The 17744-nt window shown below is 47.9% G+C and overlaps 1 protein-coding gene across 3 annotated transcripts in view; it reads right to left on the reverse strand.

Moving 5' to 3' along the window:
- LOC137353033 (putative transcription factor p65 homolog) overlaps positions 1-15160 on the reverse strand; it is a 36109-nt gene extending 20949 nt beyond the window's left edge. Inside the window, exons 1-4 of one of the 3 annotated variants that reach the window (XM_068018957.1) lie at positions 15030-15160; positions 8874-8909; positions 7302-7933; positions 2405-2556 (exon numbers count right to left, since the gene is read on the reverse strand). In XM_068018957.1, the coding sequence (XP_067875058.1) occupies positions 2405-2556; positions 7302-7933; positions 8874-8909; positions 15030-15078 (869 nt within the window). In that variant the 5' untranslated portion in view covers positions 15079-15160. Of the gene's footprint in view, positions 1-2404; positions 2557-7301; positions 7934-8873; positions 8910-9570; positions 9976-15029 lie in introns of those variants that run through there. The other 2 variants (XM_068018956.1, XM_068018958.1) reach the window with 2 other exon arrangements.
- Positions 15161-17744: the final 2584 nt, after the last annotated feature.

Raw genomic sequence — 17744 nt, forward strand, 5'->3', positions numbered from 1 at the left:
TGATCTAATTGAAACATATAAGATCCGGAGGGGATTTAACAGCCTAATGTGATGTCCTTGTTCAAGGCAGGGAGGGAGACAAAAAGCAGGGAACTATAAGCCAGTCAGCCTAACATCAGTCGTTGGGAAAATGCTAGAGTCCATTATTAAGGAAGAAATAGCAGGACATTTAGAAAATCTTAACGCAATCAAACAGAGTCAACATGTTTTTGTGAAAGGGAAATAACATTTGACATATTTTCTAGAGTTCTTTGCGGATATAACACGCAGAGTTGATAAAGGGGAACCGGTAGATGTAGTGTGTTTGGATTTCCAGAAGGCATTCAATAAGGTGCCACATAAAAGATTATTGCACAAGATAGGAGTTGGGGGTGATGTATTAGCATGGATTGAGGATTGGTTAACTCACAAAAGACAGAGTCGGGATTAATGGGTCTTTTTCAGGTTGGAAAGACGTAACTAGTGGAGTGCCACAAGGATCAGTCCTAGGGCCTCAATTATTTACTATCTATATTAATGACCTGGAGGAGGCAGTTGGAGTTTAGAAATAGGTAAGTCTTGTTACAACTGTACAGGGTGTTGGTGAGACCGCACCTGGAGTACTGTGTACAGTTTTGGTTCCCGTATTTAAGAAAGGATATACTGGCATTGGAGGCAGTTCAGAAGAGATTCACTAGGCTGATTCCTGGGATGAAGGGGTTGACTTATCAAGAACGGCTAAACAGGTTAGGCCTTTATTCATTAGAGTCTAGAAGAATGAGGGGTGATCTTATTGAAACGTACAAGATTCTGGGGGGGCTTGACAGGGTAGATGTTGAGAAGATGTTTCCACTAGTGGGAGAATCTTGAACTAGGGGACATAGTTACAGAATAAGGAGACACTCATTTAAAACTGAGAGGCAAAGGAATCTCTTCTCTCAGAGGGTGGTGAATGTCTGGAATTCTCTAACCCAGAGAGTTGTGGAGGCTAGATCACTGAGAGTATTTAAAAGAGGGGGTAGATAGAGTTTTGAAATATCGGGGAGTTGAGGGCTATGAAGAGCAGGCACGAAAGAGGAGTTGAGGTCTGGGGCAGATCAGCCATGATCTTATTGAATGGTGGGGCAGGCTTGAGGGGCCGAATGGCCTACTCCTGCTCCTATTTCTTATGATGTTGAGAGGATGTTTCCCCTCGTGGGGGGAGTCCAGAACTAGGGAACACATTTTAAAAATTAGGGGTCTCCCATTTAAGATGGCGATGAAGAGAATTGTTTTCCTCTCAGAGGGTCGTACTGTGGAATTCCCTTCCCCAGACAGCAGTGGAGGCTGGGTCACTGAATATATTTAAGGCTGAGTTGGACAGATTTTTGATCGACAAGGGAGTCAAAGGTTATGGGGGCAGACAGGAAAGTGGACGTGAGGCCACAATCAGATCAGCCATGATCTTATCGAATGGCGAGCAGGCTCGAGGGGCCGAATGGCCTACTGCTGTTCCTAATTCTTGTGCTCATCTGTGGAGGGAGAAACAAAAGTTAAGGTTTCAGGTCGATGACTTTTCATCAGAACTCAACGTCATCGACCTGAAATGTTAACTCTGTTTCTCTCTCCACAGATGCTGCCTGACCTATCAGAGATGGAAACCTGGAATTGGTCAGATGCAGCTAAAGCACCTTCTTCCTCCGTGCATACCTTGTGCATGGAGACCCGCACTAACCCAGCACAGACCAAGGCCTGCACTGTACAGCTTTCTTCTATAAAAAGGAGAGATTGAGTAGACTAGACCTATATTCGCTGGAGTTTAGAAGAATGAGGGGTCATCCAATTGAAACATAACATTCTGAAGGGAATTGACAGGGTAGATGTTGAGAAAATGTTTCCCCTGGTTGGACTGCCTGGAACACGGGGTCACAACCTCAGGATAAGAGGTCGGCCATTTACGACTGAGATGCGGAGAAATTTCTTCACTCAGATGGTTGTGAATCTTTGGCATTCTTCACCCCAGGGAGCTGTGGATGCTCAGCGGTTGTGTATATTCAAGACAGAGGTGGATAGATTTTTGGGTACTAAAGGAATTAAGGGATTTGGGGATAGTGCGGGATGGTGGAGTTCAGATGGAAGCTCAGCCATGATCTTACCGAGTGCCGGAGCAGGCTCGAAGGGCCAAATAGCCGAATCCAGCTTCTATTTTGTATGTTCTATCTGGCTCCCTATCACACAGATTGGTACACTTGGCTGCCTAGGGGCAGAGAGAGACAGCGAGCGAAGACAGGAGGGCAAGCTGGAGTTTTTATTTTTAAAATCCATGCAACCTCAGCACTCCAGCAATAAAGTGGCTGTGGTTTTGTGAGTCATTGTGTCTGCAAGTACAGTACAGCCTTTTACCATGAACAGCACATACATTTGATTACAGAACTCCATTCCTTACCTCGCTTTCATGTTGCACTTGGGACTGACGGTCACTTCACAGATGCCATTTTGGCAGTCTTTACCCACAAGGCTGTGCGGGTGGGGCTTGTATGGCTCGTCTTTGGTCACCAAGGAAATGATCACTTTGACTTCACCCTGCCAGTTCTGGATCTGGAGCGAAGAGAAAAATGCACCAATTCGTCAACTGCCCTGGGACAGTTTGATCCCACCATCTGATTGAAACTATCCAACTGGAGGAAGAAACTTGAAAACACATCCAAGGCCCAACTTTGGTTGCTACTAGTTACAGGCCTCCAATAGGGATTTCAACCTCATGTAGGGAATCTCCAATTTAAACCCGAAGAGATTGCAGGTTCGTAGGGGTAGAGATCAACAACGACTTGTAATTATAACCCATCTTTAACGTAATAAAACGTCCCAAGGCACTTCACAGGAGCATTACGAAGCAAAATCTGACACCGAGCTACATAAGGAGATATTCGGGCAGGTGACCAAAAGCTTGGTTAAAGAGATGGGTTTAAAGGAGCATTTTAAAGGAGGAGAGAGAGGTGGAGAGGCTAAGAGATTTAGGGAGGGAATTCCAGAGCTTGGGGCCTCGGCAACTGAGAGCACGGCCATCAGCGGTGGAGCCATTAAAATCGGGGGATGCACTTGCTGGCCAGAATTAGAGAAGCGCAGAGATCTGAGTTGTAGGGCTTGAGGAGATTGGGGGAGGGGGAGGCTGTAAAACGATTTGAAAACAAGGGCATCATTTGGATTTACTCTCTGGTCTTCTGCCAATAGCAGTCTTTAAAATTATGAAGGGGTTGGACAGGATAGATGGAGACCAAAACTAAGGGTCATAAATACGAGATAGTCGCTAATAAATGTGACAAGAAATTCAAGAGAAACCTCTTTACTCAGAGGGTGGTGAGGTGTGGGTTCACATCCCACTCCAGAGACTGGAGTATAAAATCCCGGCCTCAGTGCCAGGACTGAGGGAGTGCCGCACTGTCGGAGGTGCCATCTTTCTAACAAGACATTAAACCGAGGCCCCGTCTGCCCTCTCAGGTGGATGTAAAAGACTCCATGGCACTATTCCGAAGAAAAACAGGGATGTTCTCCCTGGTGTCCTGGGCTAATATTTATCCGTTAACCAACACCAAATAAAAAATAATGATCTGGTCATTATCACGTTGCTGTTTGTTGTGTGCGAATTGGCGTTCCCTACATTGCAACAGCGACTGCACTTCAAACGTACACCATTGGCTGTTAAGCACATTAGGGCGCCCTGAGGTCATGAAAGGCGCTATATAAATGCAAGTCTTTCTTTTTTTACAGCCCATCCCTGTATGTCACCGCAGGCCGAAGGGTAATTCAGGATGCGTTTAACAAAGAAACCACAGTCAGGTGTAAAGGAATCCCCTGAAAAATCTCCCTCTCTGGACCCCACCCAGTGACCGTGGGAATTCACCTAGGGCTGCGCCTCAAACTCCCAACTAAAATTCCCCCAAATATTCCATTCCAAATAAAGTCAGCAAGTAAAATAAAACAAAACTAATGGAGAAACTATTATTTAAAAAAAAAAAAAAATCGATATTTTGGTTACGCTGAAGTCTTCTGTGAGATTTACCCATCCATTCTCCAGTAGGCACTTTCTATTGCTTTTCACATGCTTATTGCAATGAGAAAATTGAACAGCTCTCAGCTCCACACTCCTTCCCTTTCAAATTTGGTCCTTATTGTAAGAAATCAAATGGCTTTACTCTGTATCTAACCCTGTACTGTACCAGCCCTGAGAGCGTTTGATGAGGACAGTGTAGAGGGAGCTTTACTCTGTATCTAACCCAGTGCTGTACCTGCCCTGAGTGTGTTTGATGGGGACAGTGTAGAGGGAGCTTTACTCTGTATCTGACCCAGTGCTGTACCTGCCCTGAGAGCGTTTGATGAGGACAGTGTAGAGGGAGCTTTACTCTGTATCTGACCCAGTGCTGTACCTGCCCTGAGAGCGTTTGATGAGGACAGTGTAGAGGGAGCTTTACTCTGTATCTAACCCTGTACTGTACCAGCCCTGAGTGTGTTTGATGGGGACAGTGTAGAGGGAGCTTTACTCTGTATCTAACCCCCGTGCTGTACTTGCCCTGAGAGCGTTTGATGAGGACAGTGTAGAGGGAGCTTTACTCTGTATCTAACCCCGTTTTTTTTTGTAGAGAGAGCTTTACTCTGTATCTAACCCCGTGCTCTGCTTAACCTAACAGAATAAATAAGGAAAAACTTTCCCCTGGCAGGAGGGTCACTAACCAGAGGACACAGATTTAAGGTAACTGGCAGAAGAACCAGAGGAGAGATCAGGTTTTTGTTTTTTTAAATGAACACAGAGTTATGATGATCTGGAACACGCTGCCTGAAAAAGGCAGTGGAAGCAGATTTGACAGTAACTGTGAAAAGGGAATTGGATAAATACTTGAAAAGGAAAAATTTGCAGGGCTACAGGCAACGAGCAGGGGAGTGGGACTAATTGGACAGCTCTTTCAAAAAGCTGGCACAGGCACGATGGGCTGAACGGCCTCCTCCTGCACCGATGAATATTAATTCAAAACAATCTGCTCTGATGTCCTGATGGGTAAATGCATCATATGGTGAGGTACGGAGCAGGACCCCAGAGCAGGCTATAGCTGATGTTTTGCTGAACTAGTTAGGACTGTATTACACAGTATTTACAGCACAGAAACAGGCCGTTCTGCCCATCTGGTCCATACTGGTGTTTATGCTCCACATGAGCCTCCTCCCACCTGACTTCATCTCATCCTATCAGCATATCCTTCTATTCCTTTCTCCCTCAAATACTTACACAGCTTCCCCTTAAATGTATTTACACTATTTACCTCTCTCTAGATAAAGAAGTTTCTCCTGAATTCCCAATTGGATTTAAGTGTGACTATCTTCTGTGGTTGGCCCCTAGTTTCAGTTTCGCCCACAAATGGAAACAGCGTTGGAGGCGGTTCAGAGGAGGTTTACTAGATTGATACCTGGAATGAGCGGGTTGTCTTATGAGGAAAGGTTGGACAGACTGGGCTTGTTTTCACTGGAGTTTAGAAGAGTGAGGGGAGACGTGATTGAAGTTTATAAGATCCTGAACGGTCTTGACAAGGTGGATGTGGACAGGATGTTTCCTCTTGTGGGCGAGTCCAGAACTAAGGGGGCACTGTTTTAAAATTAAGGGGTCACCCTTTTAGGACAGAGATGAGGAGAAATTTTTTCTCCGAGGGTTGTGCAACTTTGGAACTCTCCACCTCAGAAGGTGGTGGAGGCGGGGACCTTCAATAAATTTTAAGGTGGAGATAATCTTAGAATCTTGTTAGGCAAGGGAATCAAAGATGATCGGGGGGGGGGGGGGGGGGGAAAAGAGATGGGAGTGTGGAATTCGAGACGCAAACAGACCAGCCATGATCTTATTGAATGTCGGAGCAGGCTAGAGGGGCCGAATGGCCTCCTTCTGCTCCTAATTCGTATGTTCGTACCTTCTCTACGTCTTCGCTATCAAACCCTTTCATAATTTTAATTTCTTCCAGGTCACTGCTCAGGCTTCTGCTGTCTGGAGAAAAACAGCGCCCGTCTGTTCAATCCTTCCCAACAGGTTTAACCTTTCAGTTCTAGTATCATTCTTGTAAATCTTGCCACTCTGTCCTATTTCGTAGTGCGGAGGCCAGGACTGTGCACAGTAAGAGCTCTCTGATTTAGTGGTGTCGAGGAGGTTTAGTCGATGACAATTTTCCCTTGGGTTGACAGTGATCAACACACTGGTCCATGTGCATTATCAAGGCGAGCACAGACCTGTTGGGCCGAATGGCCTGTTTCTGTGCTGCAGATACTATGCAACATTGTTGGTACCACGAATTCAATATCAGGACTTTGTATGGCACCCTTAACATAATAAGACAACCCAAGGTGCTTTACAGGAGCGTTAGAAAGCAAAATCTGACATCGAGCCACAGGAGGAGACAATCAGACAGGTGGCCAAAAGCTTGGTCAAAGATGTAGGTTTTAAGGAGCATCTTAAAAGGAGGAGAGAGGTAGAGAGGTTTAGGGAGGGAATTCCAGAGTTTGGGGCCAAGGCAACTGAAGGCATGACCACCAAATGGTGGAGCGATTAAAATCTGGGATGCACAAGAGGCCAGAATGAGAGGAGCACAGAGATCTTGGAGGGTTGCGGGTTGAAACGAGGATGAGAATTTTTTAAATTGAGGCGTTGCTTGACCAGGAGCCAATGTAGGTCAGCGAGCGCAGGGGTGATAGGTGAACGGGACTTGGTGCGAGTTAAGGCATGGGCAGCAGAGTTTTGGGTGACCTAAGTTTAAGGAGGGTAGAATGTGAGAGACCAGCCAGGTGTTTGATTTAGAGATACAGCACTGAAACAGGCCCTTCGGCCCACCGAGTCTGTGCCGACCATAACCACCCATTTATACTAATCCTACGCTAATCCCATATTCCTACCACATCCCCACCTGTCTCTATATTCCCCTACCACCTACCTGTACTAGGGGCAATTTATAATGGCCAATTTACCTATCAACCTGCAAGTCTTCGGTGGTGGGAGGAAACCGGAGTACCCGGCGAAAACCCACGCAGACACAGGGAGAACTTGCAAACTCCACACAGGCAGTACCCAGAATTGAACCCAGGTCGCTGGAGCTGTGAGGCTGCGGTGCTAACCACTGCGCCACTGTGTGCATTGGAATTGTCAAGTCTAGAGGTAACGAAAGCATGAATTAGGGTTTAAGCTGAGGCAATTCTTGAGGCACAATTCTGCAGGAGGGGCTTCTTAGGGTAGCCACCTCTGCCAGTCAGCTCAGAGTCAGTATATTGCATAGGTCAGACAGTGCAGCCCTTCCTGCAGACACAACGCGGAGGCTCACCTGGATGGTTGGGAGGGTTTTGCTTTGTTCCGTCGTGTTCTCTCCAGGGATGCTGCCCGCTGACCGACCCTCGCACTCGTAGCGAAACCTCATGCCCCGCTGCTTTGGCTGTTCCGTTATGACCAGTTTGGGCATCTCCCCTTTCACGAAAACGTTCGAGAGCGGATGGCGGAAAACCCTGGAGTTTGCCCGCGAGGAATCGGCCCTCTTCCCCACTCGGCTGGCGGATTTCCTTTTCGTGTCGGACGCCCGGTCGTCCTTGCTGACCAGCTGGGGGGGGCCCGTGCCCCTGCTGTCCAGCTGGGGGGGCCCCGTGCCCCTGCTGACCAGCTGGGGGGGCCCCGTGCCCCTGCTGACCAGCTGGGGGGGCCCCGTGCCCCTGCTGACCAGCTGGGGGGGACCCGTGCCCCTGCTGACCAGCTGGGGGGGACCCGTGCCCCTGCTGACCAGCTGGGGGGGACCCATGTCCATTGGCATCAGCTCTGCAGGCGATGTTGCCCATCCAGGGATCTGGTTCATGAGTTGGTTCCTGATCTCCCCGATCTGAGGATCAGTGAAATCACAGGGCTGCGGGTTCCTGATTTCCCCCTCTTCAAGCTCCTTCAAGATATATTCATTTAATATGTTCAGATCTGAAAAAGAAAAAAAAAAAGACATTAAGTTCCTCAACCAGAGCCCCCTTGATGCCTCTGCAGTTAATGGATAATCATTCAGCTCCTGGAACCATTTCTACTCTGCGTGGGTTGAACACGCGTCTGCAGAAGCTGTAATTGGCCTCAGTGCCCTGGGGCAGTGATGGGGGCAGGGAGAGGGGGTGGGGAAGAGGGGGTGTCGGAGGAAAATGAGGGAAGGGTTTCTCTGAAAGCAAACATACCACCATGGAGGGTCAATGCAGAATCCACCCACCTGATACCATCAATTACTGTGCACCCGTGGAATAGTACAGGCTCTTCGGCCCATTGATTCTGTACTGGCTCTTTCAGAGAGTAATCCAGTTGGTCCCACTCCCTTGCTCTTTCCTCAAATTTTTTCTCCTTATAAGTCAATCCAATTCCCTGCTGAAGTCTCCTATTGAATCCGTAATCACCACCCTATCAGGCAGCACATTCCAAATCACTCGCTGCCTAAAAAAAAAGTTCCCCCCTCACCCCCCCCCCATGTCACCTCTGCGCCCTCTGATTATCGACGCTTCAGTGATTGGAAACAGTTTCTCGGTCTGAACTCTTCAGGATTTTAAACACCTTTAGCAAGTCTCATCTGCTCTAAGGCGAACAGCCCCCAGTTATTCCACTCTATGCATGCAACTGATCCCTGGAATCCTTCTGGCTGTAAGGATGTCTTGAACTGGGTGAGAAACATCAGCCAAGAATCCACTTCCTGACTTCAGGGTGCTGGGGTCTGCTAATGTGGTACAGGTGGGCTGAGGGTGGGAAAAATAAAATGAAGATAAAGCAGGAGACTTCCTGGTCACAGTGACTCTGCAACTCACTGACTTAACAACTGGACTAACAGTGGAAAATAACTGTTATTTGAGATCCAATAGGAAATTTCTCCAGAGGCATGTGTACTCACCGAAATTTTGGTCCTGCTGAATTGATCCACTGGCAGCTGAAAAGTTGAGGGGGAAAAAAAAAAACAGGATAAATTAATTTTGTAAAATCATCCATAGCATGACACCAGCCTCTGTCAGAGGGGTGTCTCGGCCATTGATCACCACTTGCATAACAGAAAGGGTTTTGGAAACAGCAGAGTATTTAGGTCCAACAAGCCCATCCATTTTCCACAGATTAGCCTGACTGATCCGTCGTCTCTCCAGAAACGCGTCTCATCATCTCAGACTGCCTGCGTCAGCAGGCACAAGATTATATCGCTCGACTGTTCCGCAGAACATTTCTTGCTGACGAGATTTCAAATGGAGTGCAAAAGATCCAGCATTGACCACTTGGGCTGAATGGCCTGATTTTCAGTTGTCAGTTCCCTGTAACTCTCAACATTTAACCGGTTTCCTCTGGTATTTCAATTCCTGACCAGTGAACAATTTGCCTGGATTAAACAATTAGTCAACTCGTGTTCTATAATCTTCAAGTATTCATTTTCTTTGTGTGAAAATTGTGTCCCTTTTCCAAGACAGACAAGGAACTCAATTTCCTTACTCTACGCTCATGATTTAAAATTCCTGACGCCTGGAATCACCCTCGTTCCTCGACTCTGTCCACCCAGCAACAACCTTTCCATACCCCAGTTACGCACAAATAAAACCAGACTGTACCCCAATCAAAAAACGATCACCACGCACGCAGACAGGTAAGCGAACGTCAGCAGAGAAAGCAAGGCCTCTGACCACAAAGTACTCGAAACCAGCAGGGAAGCTCATTCACACAAATGCCTCCTTGTGTGGAGCCTCCAACAAGTCACTCCGGACCACACTCTGTGCCGAGCTCTGACGGGGACTGAATAAGCCCAGCTGGGGACCTCTTTAAAAACGCTGCTGGAACAGGAAGAGAAACTCGGGAATGATCAGCAGCCCACGTCAAGTGTTAACAAGAGGGTAATTTCCCCCGCTGCCAGAAACTGGAGACAATAATTCCCCTCTTTCGCCCCCACCCTCCATTACAGAATTTTTTCCTTCTTGGTGGTGAACTGTCAGGTCGGTGCGCAAGCTTCCCCCCTGAAAAAAAGGAAGTGCTCTAACGCACATTTGAGCCAGGCAAATTTAGGGAGAAGTTACCAGCGAACAGCTTCCTGATTCCGAAGTAATTGATACCATGACGTCAACAGAATGCCAGCGAAACACTTAGTGCCGCAGTCACGTCATCGGGTAGAGACTGGACCGTTTGGGCCAGGCACAAGTGAAGTTTGAGCAGCCTAAATCTCAGCTAGACGGGACTTCGGACAGAGAAGAAGGGAGGGGGAGGGGGCATAAGGAGCATCAAGTGCAGTCCAACTACCAAGTAATGTCCTAATTTCCCAAAGGCAGAGTGGGTAATCTGCACCGAGTCACTCCAGAACCCCGCTGAATTAGCATGGCAACTGAGGTGGTACAATTGGTCTCAGTGCCAGTGGCATTAGGGAATGGAAGGAAAATTAAATCAACTGTCATTCCTGCCCCTGATCCAGCAGAGGTTGCTAACCCTCCAGCATTGACCTGGAGTCTCCAAGATGCTGCTGGGAGCAAAGCCCTGGGGTGGCGGAGCGGAAATCATAGGAGCATTAAAAAGTTGTGTAATTTCCCCGCCCCTCCCATCTGCCATTTTCTTTGAAGACTTAATAATTATAAAAATATTGGATGAAGATGGGATTTAAAAGGCTGTTTGACTGGCAGTCACCACCATCCAATGGGTGTGGAACGGCTGGGCGCTGGCGAGGACAGATGTGACCAGGGGCGGGAGTGAGACGGTTGGAGGTCGGGGGATGAAACGAACCAGAGTTGGCAACCCTACCGCGACGCCCCACACAGTCGCACGGCCTGCTGACCCTCACAACGAGGAATGGCCCACCCAACCATGGGCTGCTGGTCCCTGCGCATCAAACAAAAGACAGACTTGCCTTTCTTTAGCGCCGATCATGACCTCAAAATTACCCACAGTGCTTTACAGCCAACGAAGGACATTTGAAACACAGCAGCCAATTTGCACACAGCAAGATCCCACAAACAGCAATGAGATAAATGACCAGATCATCTGTTTTTGTGATGTCGATTAAGGGATAAATATTGACCCAGGGCAAGAGGCGGATTGATCGATCTTACTCAATGGCAGAACAGGTTCAAGGGGCTGAATGGCCTCCTCCCTGCTCCTATTAGAGCAATCCTGGAAGATTGGCAACTTTACAAATACAATCAAGAGTTGATGCGTATTTGTAATGAGAAGTGTGGAGGTGCAGGTAGCAGGAAGTTGGAAGAGAGAAGGATGAGCCCCTGTGTGCTGCCTCATTGCATCTCTTGAAAAGAACTCTAAGCATTTGGCATTCAACATGTTAGCATGAAGTGCAGGGAGCATTATTATGTAGGCAAACACAGCAGCCATTTTACACACAAACAGCAACAGGAAAATGCCCAGTTACTAACTACTTGCAGTGATATAGCACAGCAAGATGTCCCAAGGTGCTTCCTGGGGCATTGAGAAACAAAATTTGACACCAAGCCACATAAGATATTAGGGCAGGCGACCAAAATCCTGGTGAAGGAGGTTGGTTTTAAGGAGCATCTTAAAAGGAGGAGAGAGAGGCGGAGAGGTTTAGGGAGGGAATTCCAGAGTTTAGGGCCCCAGGCAGCTGAAGGCACGGCCGCCAATGGTGGAGCGATTAAAATCGGGGATGGTCAAGAGGCCAGAATTTGAGGAGCGCAGAGATGTCGGAGGGTTGTGGGGCTGGAGGAGATTACGGAGATAGGGGTGGGGGAGGGGAATGGGTGAAGAGGACTCGGTGCGATTTTGATGATGTTGGTTGTGGAGACCGTATCGGCTAGGCCACCAAGCAGAACTCCCTGCTCTTCTACACAGAGCTGATAGAGGCTGCGGCCTGCACAACCATGCTCAAGCCAAAAAGTCAGCACCTCCAGGAAAAGACAGAAGGAAGGGGGGGGGGGAAAAGAAAATCACGGACATCCAAAGATCAGACCTGCAACACAGGAACTGGATTGTGATAAGTGTGGATAAAAAAGTTTTGCAAAAAGAGAGGGAGAGAGAGAGAGAGAGAGACTGTAGTGGAAACAGGTTTGACCAACATGTCAGCTGCTGCCATCTTCTCTCTCGGCTTGCAGTAGCAGAGACTACTTGCTCTAAAAGGTTCTCCCCGGTCTAAAAATAACGGCAGGAGGCGGGTCCCACCATCCTGTGGGCGACTGACTCACGTTAGGCTTTTGAGAGAGATTTGACGATTAAACTAGTAGATCGACCGCAAAGAAATCGAGAAATCAGAAGGACAAAGATGACAAACAATTTTGTTCCCAAACAGTGAAACAACTCTATGATCTGGCACCTACGCCAGGCCACCTCCACAAACCAGGGTGTTTAATTTAAAATTTGGACAGGTTTACCAGGAAGTGAAGCAGCCAGAATGGGCGTCTTATATTGTAATATTTCTTCACAGTGGAATAATGTTTCAGAATGCTCCATTACTCTGGCATCTTTTCAAGTAGACTTTCGCCTCCTCTTTAATTGCTATCTGCCCCATGTTGGAACAGCCTGAACCCATCGAGACTGTCACAGTGTCCCTGGCTGTTAAGTTACCCGTGGAAATCTGTCCATGGTAAAACCACAGGAGTTGTTGCAATACTCTGCTCCATTTTTTACAGTTTCTGAATGGGCCTCCAGCACCACAAAGAATTTTCGACTTACACGCAAAAAAAAAACTGCCCCATCAAAATATGTGAACTTTGCTCCCACTGCCACCCTCACCAAACAACTTAGATGTTTTTGCACAGACGGACTGAACAGAAAACTGAGGAAACGTCGTTTCCAGGGTTACTGTGGATGTTGCTTCTTAAAACAGCCCTCTGTCATGTCTGATACAGTCTAAATATGCACACACACACACCACAATCTTACTACAGATGCAAACCAACCTTTAAAAGGAAAAAAAAACTCAAGATCGACCTGCAGCTGAAATTTACTGTTCTCGGATTGACACCATGCTGTGCATCAATAACTACAGTTGTCTGGTTTTGCCCATAAGAGCAATGGGCTAAAAATCACATGCCAGGTTGGCAGCTACACATCACAGCCACAGCTTGGGAGGTCTGTTAGTATATAAATTAAATTCTTGTATTCAGCACATGTCCAGAAATCTCAAAAATTAAAAAAAAGAGGGTCAGTAATCGACTTGCAGCCTGAAAGTTACCACCAATTACAGATGCCCTTTAACGGACCTCAGCAGTTCTTGGCGAATAGCAGTCCCTATTTACTTGTTAGAAGCAGTGCCTTAAATGGCAAAGGCCGAGTTCGCAGCATTGCTGTGTCTCAGACTACTTGTGAGCGATGCAGTCAAGAACACATCCCTCCCGCCAATACCTGGGAGCTACCACTCAGGTGTAGCTCCCCAAAAACACAAGGAGGCCGACGTAAAGCAAACTACTCTTTCACAAAAAAAAAATCACTGAGTCCGCAGCCTGAAATTTGCACCGTTAACAACTACTGTCTGATTGTAGTGAATGAGAAGCAGCCTGAGAACAGTTACTTGGTTAAGCCTGCAAGAGCAATGGTCTTAAAATAATATATACCAGGCTGACATGACTATACTGCAGAGACAGGTGTCATTACATAGAGCCTACAGCACAGAAACAGGCCATTCAGCCTAACTGGTCTATTCAGGTGTTTATGCTGCACACGAGCCTCCTCCTGACCCTCTTCATCTCACCCCATCAACATCTCCTTCGTGTGTTTATCCAGCTTCCCCTTAAATGCATCCACACTATTCAACCACTCCATGTGGTAGTGAGTTCCACCTTCTCACCACTCTGCGGGGAAAGAGGTTTCTCCTGAATTCTCTACTGGATTTAAATCGGTGACTATCTTATATTGTAATACCTTGGGATATGACCTCAGATTGACCTTTTGTACAATGTCAGCACCCCACGTCCTGCAGCATTCAATTTCACAAAGTACAGCTTGATGCCTTTAAATGGGTTTGCAAGCTGCACCGTCCATAAATCTCTCTCCTGACACCTACACTGTCCAGTCTCCACTGACTGCCCGAAGAATCATTTCCACTAAGGCATTCCAGCCCTCGTCTCGCCCCTAGCAGAATGGATGGAAGATGCAGAAGGAGGGAAGGAACGAGTAAGAGATCCAGCTGGAAAGAGCCAACACCATAGCCTGAGCGGTGGGTCTTGGGACGGCACAGCAGTCGAAAACAAAGATCAAACTCAGCCACCTTGAGGGGGCAATGAGTGAAGGGATGATGGAGACAAGACAGGGAGAGGAGGGAGGGAGGGAGGGTTGGGGGGGGGGGGGTCAGACAGACACAGGGGTGGGGCAGACAGTGACAGATAGACTCAGGAGTGGAGGGGGGGGGTCCACAGTTGACAGGTGGACAGACACAGGGATAGGGGGAGACAGAGACAGGGTGGGAGTAGACAGTGACAGACAGACACAGGGGTGCAGGAAACAATCACAGGAGTGGGGAGGGGAAAGAGTGACAGACATACGCAGGGGTGGGTGGGGGGGGGGAAGACAGTGGCAGACACACGCAGGGGTGGGGAAGACAGACACACAGGGGAGACAGTGACAGACACACACAGGGGAGACAGTGAGAGACACACAGGGGAGACAGTGAGAGACACACAGGGGTGGGGGGAGACAGTGACAGACACAGGGGTGGGGGGAGACAGTGACAGACACAGGGGTGGGGGGAGACAGTGACAGACACAGGGGTGGGGGGAGACAGTGACAGACACACACAGGGGAGACAGTGACAGACACACACAGGGGAGACAGTGACAGACACACACAGGGGTGGGGAAGACAGACACACACAGGGGAGACAGTGAGACACACACAGGGGTGGGGAAGACAGACACACACAGGGGAGACAGTGAGACACACACAGGGGTGGGGGGAGACAGTGACAGACACACACAGGGGTGGGGAAGACAGACACACACAGGGGAGACAGTGAGACACACACAGGGGTGGGGAAGACAGACACACACAGGGGAGACAGTGAGACACACACACAGGGGTGGGGGGAGACAGTGACAGACACACACAGGGGTGGAGGGGAGACACCCACCTGTCGGGCTGTGAAGCCCCGGGTGCTGCTCCTGCTCTTTGCCCTTCATTGCTGCCTCCGGCTGCTACTGCTAGCGGTGTCTACCCCTCCGCCCGCTGCGCCTCTCTGTTTATTTCAGTGTCTTTTTTTTTGCTACTTCTCTGGAAATTCCCAGGCGAAGCTCGCGCGCTGATTGGCTGCAGCGCCCGCGCGCTGGGGGAATCCCCACCCCTTGGGCCGAGTGACGCAACCGCGCGAGAGCCCATTGGCTGCCCCATCAGCAACTAAAAGCCCGGACTGGATCAAACCCAAACATGGACCGGGGCTTCAACAAAGCGAAGCAAAGCCCGGACTGGAGATGAAGCCAAACACGGATCGGGGCTCAAGCAAAGCCAAACAAAACCCGGACTGGATCAGAACCAAAACCCAGATCTATTCCAGCCATAATCTGTAGCTGTTGTGGCGAAAGGGTTAATCAGGCTGTCCTATCTGCCATTGAGTGGGCACCCCAGGGAGCAGAAGGTGTAATATTATCATTTAATTTTATAAGTTTGCTTTTGGGATGCGACATTAAACCAAGGTCCCCGCCTACCCACTACGGTGGATGTAAAAGACCCCATGGGACTATTTCGAAGAAGTGTACAGGAGTTTTGCCCAGTGTCCTGCTCCATATTTATCTCTCGACCAACATCACTAAAATAGATTATCTGGTCATTATCACATTGCTGTTTGTGGGACCTTGCTGTGCGCAAATTGGTTGCTACATTTCCTACAACAACAATCAATACACTTCAAAAGGGGTGTACTGGCTGAAACGTGCTTTGGGATGCCCTGAGTCAGTGAAAGGCACAGTTTAAATGCAAGCAAAGCTACCAAGAACCTTCCCGATGGATTGTGAGAATGCTCCGTCAGCTGCTTCTGTCAGCCCGGTTCCACTGCTACACAGGAACAGGAAGCGAGCGTCCGTGGCAAGTCTGTCAACAGGAGTTTCCGACTTGGAGCCTGATAGCACAAAACTGTTCACATCACTAGAAAAGGATAATCACACCAAAGCAAAACCCAGACCTCCACCAGGCTGTAGTATCAGTTCTCTCTTTCAAACAACAGTAATTACAGTGAACTGGTGAATAATATCACAACAGTGACGCACTGGGGATTCTCTCCATCGTTCCTTCGCTGTGTTGTTCAGTGTGTAAGATGAGAAGACCCCCCTTGGCATAGGGATTCTTATGTATGCAGCAGATTGTCTCTGATTTTCACTCATTCATGAGAAGCGGGTAACTCTGGCAAGACCAGCATGTGTAGATACACCCACAGTGCTGTTAGGAAGGGAGTTCCAGGAATTTGACCCAGTGACAGTGAAGGAGCGGCGATATAGTTCCAAGTCAGGATGGTGTGTGACTTGGAGGGAAACTTGCAGGTGCTGGTGTTCCCACGTGTATGCTGCCCTGTCCTTCTAAGTGGTAGTGGTCATAGGTTTGGAAGGTGCTGTCGAAGGAGCCTTGGTGCGTTGCTGCAGTGCATCTTGTAGATGGTACACACTGCTGCCACTGTGCGTCAGTGGTGAAGGGAGTGAATGTTGAAAGTGGTGGATGGGGTGCCAATCAAGCGGGCTGCTTTGTCCTGGATGGTGTTGAGCTTCTTGCATGTTATTGGAGCTGCACTCATCCAGGTAAGTGGAAAGTATTCCATCACACTACTGACTTGTGTCTTGTAGATGGTGGACAGGCTTTGGGGAGTCAGGAGGTAAGCTACTGCCGCAGAATTCTCAGCCTCTGACCTGCTCTTGTAGCCACAATATTTATGTGGCTGGTCCAGTTCAGTTTCAGGTCAAATGTTACTGTTGTCAAATCTCTTTATCTTCCCGTCTCTCCCGAGGATCTTGGGGTAGAGTTTCTGCATTGGGCTCAATTGCTGATTCTGGTGCGAAATGAACTGAACGATGCTCCCATTTTGAAAAGTGTTTTTTTCCCCCGGCTTCCTGCTCAAACTCATTGCATATCGCCAAATGCAAAATCTGCCATGGGCTTGCACAATCAAGCAGCATTTAAAAACATTTTTTTTTTTTAAGTTGGCTTTAAAAAATTTTCCTTCATGTATTTGAAAGTGGAAACTTGGTGATCTTTGATGAAAACAGCTGAAAATAGGTTCGCCACTAAAAGATAAGCATTTTAATCACATATCAATGCAGCACCTCTGAGTAACCGATTTTGAATCACTAGAAATTCATTTTTAAAAGATATAAGGGATGCTTTTCTAGTTATATTAGATTACATTAGTCATTTTGTTAGTAACATAAAACAAAAGTCATGTTTAAAAGCTTTTAAAATGTACCTTTTTTTGTGTTTTTATGTCCAAAATACCTGGCATAATTTTTAAGGCCTCCCTGGAGGCTTGCAAATAAGTATAATTTGCGCAAACTCCCAATTGAGTTACACGGAGGGCACGGTCGCTTTTGTGGGCTCGTCCTGCCTCCAGTGCAATGAAATTAAAATTGCTGCAAAAGATCACACAAACTTGAGGTGCACCAAATGCAAATTCAATTTGCAGCCTTTTGCACTGTTTTTTGGCCAAACTGCATTGAAGAAAACAACACAACTGAGCGAAAACTCCAGCTGTTTATCTAGGCAGGGGCCACATGAAGAATTCTTGAAGCATTGAATATTTGGGCCTCACACCCCCTTACACACTCCACCACACAAGCCCATGCTCTTGAGGTGCCATCTCGAGCTGGAG

Source organism: Heterodontus francisci, chromosome 40 (genome assembly GCF_036365525.1).
Source record: "Heterodontus francisci isolate sHetFra1 chromosome 40, sHetFra1.hap1, whole genome shotgun sequence".
Classification (NCBI taxonomy): domain Eukaryota; kingdom Metazoa; phylum Chordata; class Chondrichthyes; order Heterodontiformes; family Heterodontidae; genus Heterodontus; species Heterodontus francisci.